Genomic DNA, 11,423 nt, shown 5'->3' on the forward strand with positions numbered 1-11,423 from the left:
CAGGGAGCTACTAGAAGGTAGAAAAGGCAAGAAAATATATTCTCCCTTCAAAATCTCCAACTGTGACAACATTTTGACCTTAGTCCAGTGAAACTGATTTTGGACCTTTGAATTCTAGAACTAGAAGAGAAAAAGAAAAAATGTGGGCTTCCCAGGTGGCGCAGTGGCAAAGAATCCACCTGCCAATGCAGGAGACACAAGAGAGGGGAGTTCAATCTCTGAGTTGGGAGGATCCCGTGGAGTAGGAAATGGTAACCTGCTCCAGTATTCTCGCCTGGAAAATTACATGGACAGAGGAGGCTGGCATGCTATAGTCCCTGGGGTCACAAAGAGTCGGACATGACTGAACAACTGAGCACACACACACACCCACAATTTGTTACAGTGGCCACAGGAAACTAACACATTCATCAAACACTTATTGAACATCTACTGGGGTCAGGCTCTGGGCAAGGCTCCTGATTTATAGAGCATGGTAACATGCTGAGTGACCCTGAACAAATTAACATCTCATCTATCTCACTTGCAAATGGAGGTGATTCTACATATTTCATAGGGCTTTTCGGAGAATTAATAACACTAATAGGAAATCTATCAATTACTGAATGTTGATTATGGGCTAAACACATTATCTCATTTAATCTTTAAAATAATACTAAAAAATAGGTACCACTATTAACTCAAGTTTATAAATTATAGTTCATTATGGAAAAGGGGAAAAATTAGTAAGGAGACTGAGTCTTAGAGTTTGTGTATCTTGCCCAAAGTTACTCCGCAGCCAGGCTGGATTTTATATGAAGCCCACAGATTTGAAGTATTGGGTTGGCCAAAAAGTTCATTCCAGTTTTTCCCTAAGAGGTTATAGAAAAACTCAAATGAACATTTTGGCTAACCCAATAGTATTCTTAATTACCATTCCTGACTCATGGTAACCATTCAATCAAGGTACAATCCTCTTCTCCTTCCTTCCTTCACTATAATTAAAGATGTGACCTTTTTTCTCATTAGTTATACCTTTATTTTTTAGCAGTAGCTCAGGGTTTGCAACATCAATCTTTATCATAGGACATCTTTAAATAATATTATACTACTTCAAGCATAGTATAAGAACTTTATACAAGTATTCAAGATATGTTCCTTTGCCTTCAAGGCAAAAAGCTGCTAATGTCACTAACATCATCGGGGGAGGGCCAGCTTATCCTGTAGGCTCAAGCATGTGCCATGCATGCCCTGTGGAGGGGCACTGTACAGACTCTCTGGCTCTGGGATTGCGGGATTCCATGATTCCCAAGTATGGCAAAGTACTTGACAAAATCCACAAAGGCTCAGTTCAGTTTGCCCTAAACCAGAGCAGGCAAAAAAGAAACCACAAGGGACCAACTTGCCTTCTTCCACAGTTACTCCCATCTTTTCTTGACTCCAGCCACTCCAGAACCTTGACTTGTGAACCACACACTGCAGAGCTACAACGTACTCTGTAAAAGCCTGCAGCCCTGTGAGGTTGTATGCTTCTTCTTCATTCTTACCGCTTCTGGTGAAGTTGACTTCCATCTAAAAGACAAAGACAGCCTTGAGCTGGATGGGAGACCGCATGTTATCTTTCCATTTTTCTTCTTTACTTCCCAACCTTCTCTTACCTTTCTGAACTAGCAGCATTATATTTCAACTTTTTAAATTTTCATAAATAAACTTCTACACATGCCTGGAGACTGTTAGCATCAAATAGAGGTGAGTTACCCCAAGAACCACCACCCCTCCCCTTTCTTGTTTCTAAGCTTGTGAGGTAGAGATTCCTGCCTCTGGACTGGATGTGAGTGAATCTTGCTGTTCTGGAAGATGCAGAGTGGAGTCCTGGCACCCAATACGGGCCTCAGTTTAATTTCTGGAGGTGACAATAATATGTAGAGATAAGATCTCAAGGAACAGCATGTAAAAGACACCTTGAGAGTATTAAATTCAAACTCATGTCATGAATGAAACCCAGACAAGTTAAGTGATTATGGACTACCTCAGCATTTATAATCAGCAGAACTAGGATCGGAGCACAGATTCCTCTCACTTTCAGACTCTTTCCTTTTATTCAAACTTCCCATTTCAAATGATTGGTCTTTGGGTGATCACTCAAGTTGCTAAAGATCTCAGTATCCTAGATAAATAAATTCATTTTGACACTCTCTCAATGTGAAGAACAGGGAGAGGCAAATAAACCACCTCCCCTTTCTAGACCTCAGTTTCCTTGTTAGTAAATGAGCGTGTTGCTTTCTATAAAAGTCCCTCTGGACTTAACTCTCCACAAGAAACTAGAAATTCAGCTATGTCTTACTGAGCATGATCATTGTTGCTACAGCATGAACTTTAAGCTGTAGGTTTATATAGATTTATATTGAGCTTATTAATGAAAATAAACTGTAATTACAGACATGACTACTTTGTGAGGATGCACACCAGCCCATAGAATCTGGCAAGAATAGGAAGTCCAGATATCGCTTACGTGTACAACAACAGCTGTGAAAATAGGTACACAATTGTAGGTGCTGGGCCTAAAGGAAACTGGGGCAAAATGAGGATGTGCCTATGTGGCCAACAGCTGAGCATCCCAGCTGCAGAAGGATGGTTCTGAACTCCCAGTCTAGTGAGATGGCATCAGAGCAAGGAAGCAGCATGCAGGCCTGAGGGCAATTTTGCTGCTGAACCCCAGGTTCCCTGAGCACCTTCCTGCAAAAGCCCCTGGAGACGTTGCAGTGGTAGAACAGGGCTGTTGGGAACATATCTTGGGACAATTCATCATCTCTGGGGAAGTACCCTCCCCAACTGACCTCAGTTATGGGACTCAGTTAAAACCAGATTAAGACCTTTGAGAGAAGGTCAACCACATGGTATTCTCCAGGCGTAAATCAAAATAAAAACAGTGTTAAGCCATAAAACACATGCAAGGGAGTCTAATGACATTCTATTTTACTTTTCATGCTTTTTAAAATACATAATATTCTTCTTCTATTTTTAATTTCTCAAAATTTTCCTTCTGCTTTGCTAGTACTCTCAGCACATGCTTGGTCTCTTGCTGGTTCTCCTCACAATCAGAAAGCTCTGTTCACAGTACCTATGCAAACCTGTTCTTTCAAGCCCTAGCCTCAGGGCAGTAAAAAATGCAATTAAATTTCCAAAGAGTGCTCCTCTACGGCTTCTTTACTGTGACTTTTTTCCAGGCTATATGGCTTTGGTCCTCACTGGGTCCAAGATCAATTGATCCTCTATATACAGGCTTAAATCTAAAATTTCCTGAACTCAGTACAAGCAATGGACTCCTACCAAAACACTAATTAACTTCACCAGTTTTGTTTCTAACAACCTGTATTTTGTGCCAAGTCCTAGCTTATTCCAAGCGTTTATGTGTTAAGAGATGGGTCAGAAGTTTTGGAGCAAAGCCTAAATCAAATTCTTAAAACTGTCTTGAAAACCTTTGGTAGAGTGTTTACATGGTTCCCTTTTATAAAAGTAGAAACCCTTTACACTACGGCCATGGGAAGGTGGTTTGGAGGTTAAAGTATGGGCAAATGAATGACTGAACTTGGCCTCACAAAACCTGAGCTCAACTCTGTAACTTACAAATCTTGGACAGATGACCAAAGCACTCTACATTGCAATTTACTAATCTGTAATAATAATGGGGCTTCCCTGGTGGCTCAGTGGTTAAGAATTCACCTGCAAATGCAGGAGATGTGGGTTTGATCCCTGTGTCAGGAAGATCCCTAGAAGAAGGAAATAGCAACTCATTCCAGTATTCTTGCCTGGGAAATCCCATGGAGGAGGAGCCTGGTGGGCTACAGTCCACGGGGTCACAAAGAGTCAGACACAACTTACTGACTAAACAACAACCACAATAAGAAGAATAGTGATATCTTATTTATAGGAGGGGTTTCCCAGGTGGCTCAGTGGTAAAGAATCAACCTTCCAATGGAGGAGACACAGTTTCAATCCCTGAGTTGGGAACATCTCCTGAAGAAGGAATTGGTAACCCACACTAGTATTCTTGCTTATGTTTTCCCAGTAGTCACATATGGATGTGAGAGTTGGACCATAAAGAAGGCTGAGCACCGAAGAATTGATGCTTTTGAACTCTGGAGTTGGAGAAGACTCTTGAGAGTCCCTTGGACAGCAAGGAGATCAAACCAGTCAATCTGAAAGAAAATCAACCCTGAATATTCATTAGAAGGAATGATGCTGAAGCTGAAGCTCCAGTACTTTGGCCACCTGATGTGAAAAGCCTACTCACTGGAAAAAATCCTGATGCTGGGAAAGACTGAGGACAGGAGGACAAGAGGGTGACAGAGGATGAGATGGTTGGATGGGCATCATCAACTCCATGGACATGTGTTTGAACAAACTCTGGGAGATAGTGGAGGACCAGGAACCCTGGTGTGCTGCATTCACAGGGAGTTGCAGAGAGTCAGATATGACCGAGCGACTGAACAACAACATTCTTGCCTGGGAAATCACATGGAAAGAGAAGCCAAGCAGACTATGGTCCATGGGATTTCAAAGAGTCAGACACAACTTATTAACTAAACAACAAGAATTTATAGGATATTTGCAAGGATTGAGTAGCTTAGAGTATAAAAAAGCACTCTGTAACCCATATATTGTGTGCGTGGGTGCTCAGTCTCAGACTCTTTGCAATCCCATGGACTGTAGCCCACCAAACTCCTCTGTCCATGGGATTATCACAGCAAGAATATTGGAGTGGGTTGCCTTTACCTCCTCCAGGGCATCTTTCCAACACAGGAATTGAAAACAAGTGTCCTGCAGTTCCTACATTGGCAAGTAGGATTCTTTATCATTGAGCCACCTGGGAAGCAAACCCATATATTAGCATCACACAAATATGAGTCTTGTTATATGAACGTATTGGGATTTTGAAATTAGTTTTTATGTGGTTTAGTTTAATTAAACATTTATTGAGCATATGTGGCAGGCAATAAGAAAACTAAGATGAAAATCAAGGTCTCTGTGTTTGAGGAACTTATCATCAAATATGGGGAGAGATGAGTTTAAGTGACTATGTTAAGTGCAATGACAGAGGAGGAGCACCTATCTAGACTCCCAGAAGAAAATACGTCAGACCAGAGTTCTGAGAGACGAGTGGATCTAGCAAGGTTTAGGCCAAGAGGAGACGTACAAAGCAGAGAGCTGTTCTAGGCAGAAGCACAGAATAATGAAATGACATGACGCAAGGGAAACTAGCAATTCAGAATCACTAGAGAAGCGAGAGCAAGATGGAAGATGAGTTTGGAGGGGTTGTTAGGGGCCAGACCTTGGAGGGTTAAGAATTTAGGCCTTTTCCATTGACAATGGGATGAGAACCATCCAGACAAGACTGGATTGGTTTAGTTGGATTTAGAACTGATTAGACTTGGTTGTGGTTGAGAACTGAAAGGAGAGAGATTCTGGTTGCACATTCCACTCTCCTTCCCACTTTCTCCAGGTTAGCAGGAGGAAGGACCTCTTCCTTCCAGGGTATTGGAAGGAGGGAGGCAAAGATAAGTACAGATGCAGGTAAGTTTATCAAAGAGGTGGGGTACAGGATGCTAGGGATTGAAGTAGCTTGCATGTGTTGCCCTCACTTCGTATTGTAAATGGTTTAGTAATTTTCCAGGGGAATATAGATCCTGGCTTATTTTTCTTGTTGGATTTTATAAAGTAGTCACAGGACTCTGGGATCAGACAAAAGAAACCAAGGGTTGCTAGACAGTAGATCACACAGAAGTTCCTCAGATTCACTGAGCCCATGATATGTGGTATGAAGATGAGCTTATGTTGTGCTGGGGAGTGTCCTACTTAGGGGTTCCTTTCTGGGTTCCAGAAACTACCAATCAGTGAGTCTTATGTTCTTATAGTCAGTTCTAGGAGAATGGATCCAGAGTTGGCACAGAAAAGAAGCTGAGAGGAAGAGTGAACTCATTATTTCTCTTGACTTGAATATAAGACAAGTGAAACTTAACCAATTTTCTTTTCTGAAAGAGTCCTAGTCTAGTGGAGGATGCAATAGATATAGTACGGTGGGCTTCACTAAAGGAAACAGTCTAGTGATGGCCTCATGGCCAAGATGAAAAGAGGAGGCTGAATGACCGTGGTGGCCTTCTATATTCAAAGAAGCCTGAGTAAATGAGCTTCTTTTAGCTCAAAGTAGAGGCTGATATCTTTGGATGGGCTCTGATATAGTCATTCTTTTTGATCAATGATTAGATGAAGGTATAAAAGTGTTATCATATCTGAAGATATTAAAAAAATTAAAAAGTAAAAAGTTAACTCTAAGGTTTATTGAAAAGTTATAAAGTAGAAAGTTAACTACAGGCTTTGGGTAATAGAATAAAGATTCTCAATAGGCCAAAATGATGGATAAGTCCAACCTGAATAAATTCAATAGGAAGAAATAAAACATCAGCATTTTAGGTTAAAAAGGGATAAGTTATAAGACAGTGGAAATGTTCTTACTAGAAAATCTTTTGTGTGTTGAGGGGAAAGTCAAAGATTTAAGTGATTTAATTGGCTGGAAGCTAAGAGTGAATAATGTAAGTTGGTTAGAAATAGAAAGTTGATATAAGATCAAACTGCATTATGGAAATATGATAATTATTTCTGAATTTTGTGGTAAGAAAATATTTCTCAAGATGCAAAAGACAATAAATATAAAGGAAAAGGTTGATAAAATTTGACACTATTCATATTAAGAAGTTCTGTTCCTCTAAAGTTACCATTAAGAAAGTGAAAAGGCATGATGCATAGTGAGAGATGTTTACAAGACACATAAAAAATGAAAGACTCATAAACAGAATATGTAAGTAACTCCTATAAGTCAATTAAAAAATCAGATCATCCAACAGAAAAAAGTGTGCAAAAGGCTTAAATCAATATTTCACAAAGAAGAATTCCAAGTGGCCAATAAATACATGAAAAGACATATAATCTCATTAAAAGTCAGGTAAGTAAAAATTAAAGCCATGATTCCATTGTGTACATGCAACAGAAGACTACACTGGGATAAAAATGTATAAACTCCAGCACTGTAAAACATGAATGGATCTTAGAAGCACAATATTGAGAGAGAGGAGTCAAACATAAAGAAAATACAAAATATATGGATTCCATTTATATACTGTCTCCAACTACATTGCTTAGGGATGCAGGCTTACATGGTAATACCATAATAAAAAGCAAAGAAGTAATTACTATGAAAACTAGGATAATCATGAGTTCTAAAGGCAGGAGGAGTGTGTCATCAGAAAAAGGTAGGCAGGGGGCTACAGCATGCTATTTTTTATATCAGTGGTTTTTACATGCACACTGACTTAATCTGTTAAATGCAATATTTATGTTTTGTTCACTTTCTAAATATGTGCTATAGATCACAAAGCTTAGAACAATTTAAAAGGAAATTCCCAAGCTATAGACTTTCAAGAACCAATGTAGCTAGACACAAAACAGAATGAAATGCAAAAATAAAGATGCATATAGTAAAACACTTTTCCAATCTAAAAGGCCCAAATAGGAAACTGGGGAGAAAAGTATTCACTATTGTCTCTCTTAAATGTAGAAAATGGAAAAAATGATTCCAGGCAACAAATGTCAACAATTCTCTTAGAAACATTATAATGGCATAACTTACCCAGTGGGTACTATTTACTGCTCTGAATCGAAGTGTATAATTTAAAGTAGATGACTTAGGTGCCAACACGGGCTGTGTCCATTTTATTTGAACCATTTGTTTGAGGCCCAAAACTGGTTTCACACTGGAAATCTTAGGTGGCTCGATTTTAGCTGAAAATAAAAATCATACAGTTTTTGTATTTGCACAAAGACCAGAAAGTGCTAATAACATCCACCCAGAATTGCAAAGGAAATCATAGTGCATATTCTATGATTTAGTGTACGCAAAAGGCAGTAGGAAAGCAGGGCATAAAGAATGCTGCTACCTCCCACCCCTTCAAAAAAGAATGTACAGTGAGGAGAGGCTATATTTCTGTGGGTTTCTTTCTTTCTTTTTTTTTTTTTTAACAAATCAGCCTTTTACCGACTGGGTCAGATCTTTTGTCAAACAGAAGGGAGGTAAAAAGAAACTTCATGACCAGAGAATGGGTGGTTCCTCTTGTCTATTCTCCCCATCTCTCTGTCTTTGACCCCCAGGATGAAGAAGTGCTCAGTAGAAAGCACCTTCATTTCCCCTGAACACTACAAACATTCTCACCCTAAATCTCTCCTTGAAAAAGGTGGGGGGGGGGTGTTATAAAAGTAACATAGGCTCATTTCAAAAATTATTTATTTAAATTTATTTATTTGGTTGTGCCAGGTCTAAGTTGCAGCATAAGAATTCATAGTTGTAGCTTGTAGGATCTAGTTCCCTGGCCAGGGATTGAACCCACACCCGCTGCATTGGAAGGCAGAGTCTTGACCACTGGACCATTAGGGAAGTCCCCCCCCCGCCAATTTTTTAAATATAGAAAAACTACAAAGAAAAACTTTAAGTCAATCATAATTCTATCAACCAGCATGCATGCTAAGTCACTTCAGTCATATTGGATTCTTTGTGATCCCATGGACTATAGCCCACAAGGCTCCTCTGTCCATGGGATTCCCCAGGCAAGAATACTGCAGTGGGTTACCATGCCCTCCTTGCCATCAACCAGAGATCATCATTATTAGCATTTTGGTGTATTTCCAGGCTTTTACCTATACAAAAATTTGTACTTTTTAAAAGAAAATTGATGTTATGCTAAATAAATCTTTTGTCTTTATGAAAAACATTATGGAATCAGCGAACATCCCTTTGCATTGAAATTTTTCAAAACATGTTTTCAAAGCTTCATAATATTCTCTTATAGAGAAACAGAATTTGACACTTTCTCTATTAGTGTACTGTACATAGTGTTTCCAATTTCTCGTTTTAAAGCCCCCCTGAAAACAGAAGCTGAGTCTCAATCACAAGGCCTTTGATTAACACTTGGTACTTAGCAAATTTCAGATATTTGTTAAGTGAACAAGTAAGTGGATAATAGTTGTATCTTTGTGTGTATCTCTCATGGCTTCCTTAGATCCCCTAGGACAGAAGGATTAAATTAAAAAGTATAACCATTTTGGGGCTTCCCAGGTGGTTCAGTGGTAAAGAATCCACCTGCCAGTGCAGGAGATGTGGGTTTGATCCCTGGGTTGGAAAGATCCCTTGCAGAAGGAAAGGGCAACCCACTCCAGTATTCTTGCCTGGAGAATCCCAAGGACAGAGGAGCATGGCAGGCTAGAGTCCATTGGGTTCCAAAAGAGTTGGACATGACTTAGTGACTAAACAACAAACAACATAAACATTTTTAGGGCTACTTTCCACAAAATGTCATTTTGCTTTCCAAAATAGCTACAGTAATTGCAGTGTATGTGTATAGCACAATTTATTTATTCATGCCTCTGTTGGTGGGTATTTGGGTTGTTTCTATATCTTGGCTATTGTGAATAATATTGTAATGAACATGGAAATGCAAGTATCTCCTTAAGATCCTGCTGCTGCTGCTGCTAAGTTGCTTCAGTCGTGTCCGACTCTGTGCGACCCCATAGACAGCAGCCCACCAGGCTCCACTGTCCTGGGATTCTCCAGGCAAGAACACTGGAGTGGGTTGCCATCTCCTTCTCCAATGCATCAAAGTGAAAAGTGAAAGTGAAGTCACTCAGTGGTGTCCGACTCTTAGCGACCCCATGGACTGCAGCCTACCAGGCTCTTCCGTTCATGGGATTTTCCAGGCAAGAGTACTGGAGTGGGGTGCCATTGCCTTCTCCAAAAGATAAAAATAAAATAAAAGTTTGTGTTTACAAAGTGAAAAACCTTGCCCCTTTTAGGCCCATCGACAAGAGGCAGAGCCAATGTTAGCATTGTAATGTAAGCCTTTCAAAGGGAGTTCCTAAAAATGTTTTAAAAAGAAACCCAAGTCAAAACACTTCATAAAAAGAAAATCTGAGGCCCAGATACCTACACTGGTGAGATGTACCAAAGGTTTAAAGACCAATTACCACTGATCTTTCAGTTCAGTTCAGTCGCTCAGTCGTGTCTGACTCTTTGCAACCCCATGAACCGCAGCATGCCAGGCCTCCATATCCATCACCAACTCCTGGAGTTTACCCAAATTCATGTCCATTGAATCGGTGATGCCATCCAACCATCTCATTCTCTGTAGTCCCCTTCTCCTCCTGCCCTCAAACTTTCCCATCATCAGGGTCTTTTCCAATGAGTCAGCTCTTCGCATCAGGTGACCAAAGTATTGGAGTTTCAGCTTCAACATCAGTCCTTCCAATGAACACCCAGGACTGATCTCCTTTAGGATGGATTGGTTGGATCTCCTTGCAGTCCAAGGGACTCTCAAGAGTCTTCTCCAACACCACAGTTCAAAAGCATCAATTCTTCAGTGCTCAGCTTTCTTTATAGTCCAACTCTCACATCCATACATGACCACTGGAAAAACCATAGCCTTGACTAGATGGACCTTTGTTGACAAAGTAATGTCTCTGCTTTTTACTATCTGTCTAGGTTGGTCATAACTTTCCTTCCAAGGAGTAAGCATCTTTTAATTTCCTGGCAGCAATCACCATCTGCAGTGATTTTGGAGCCCAAAAAATAAAGTCAGCCACTGTTTCCACTGTTCCCCCATCTATTTGGGATGAAGTGATGGGACGGGATGCCCTGATCTTCGTTTTCTGAGTGTTGAGCTTTAAGCCACCTTTTTCACGCTCCTCTTTCACTTTCATCAAGAGGCTCTTTAGTTCTTCTTCACTTTCTGCCATAAGGGTGGTGTCATCTGCATACCTGAGGTTATTGATATATCTCCCGGCAATCTTGATTCCAGCTTGTGCTTCATCCAGCCCAGTGTTTCTCATGATGTACTCTGCATGTAAGTTAAATAAGCAGAGTGACAATATACAGCCTTGACGAACTCCTTTTCCTATTTGGAACCAGTCTGTTGTTCCATGTCCAGTTCGAACTGTTGCTTCCTGACCTGCATATGGTTTCTCAAGAGGCAGGTCAGGTGGTCTGGTATTACCATCTCTTTCAGAATTTTCCACAGTTTATTGTGATCCACACAGTCAAAGGCTTTGGCATAGTCAATAAAGCAGAAATAGATGTTTTTCTGGAACTCTCTTGCTTCTTCGATGACCCAGCGGATGTTAGCAATTTGATCTCTGGTTCCTCTGCCTTTTCTAAAACCAGCTTGAACATCTGAAAGTTTGCAGTTCACGTATTGCTGAAGCCTGGCTTGGAGAATTTCGAGCATTACTTTACTAGCATGTGAGATGAATGCAATTGTGCAGTAGTTTGAGCATTCTTTGGTATTACCTTTCTTTGGGATTGGAATGAAAACTGACCTTTTCCAGTCCTGTGGCCACTGCTGAGT

At 40.3% G+C, this 11,423-nt stretch overlaps 1 protein-coding gene across 4 annotated transcripts in view; it reads right to left on the bottom strand.

Annotated features, from left to right (window-relative positions):
- Window positions 1-11,423, bottom strand: part of IL31RA (interleukin 31 receptor A) — a 69,498-nt gene that overhangs the window by 27,169 nt on the left and 30,906 nt on the right. For all 4 annotated transcript variants that reach the window (XM_010853506.1, XM_010853504.1, XM_010853505.1 and 1 more), the window contains exons 5-6: window positions 7,664-7,815; window positions 1,386-1,551 (exon numbers count right to left, since the gene is read on the bottom strand). In XM_010853506.1, the coding sequence (XP_010851808.1) occupies window positions 1,386-1,551; window positions 7,664-7,815 (318 nt within the window). The remainder of the gene's footprint in view (window positions 1-1,385; window positions 1,552-7,663; window positions 7,816-11,423) is intronic.

Source organism: Bison bison, unplaced genomic scaffold (genome assembly GCF_000754665.1).
Source record: "Bison bison bison isolate TAMUID 2011002044 unplaced genomic scaffold, Bison_UMD1.0 scf7180017864328, whole genome shotgun sequence".
NCBI classification, from domain to species: Eukaryota; Metazoa; Chordata; class Mammalia; order Artiodactyla; family Bovidae; genus Bison; species Bison bison.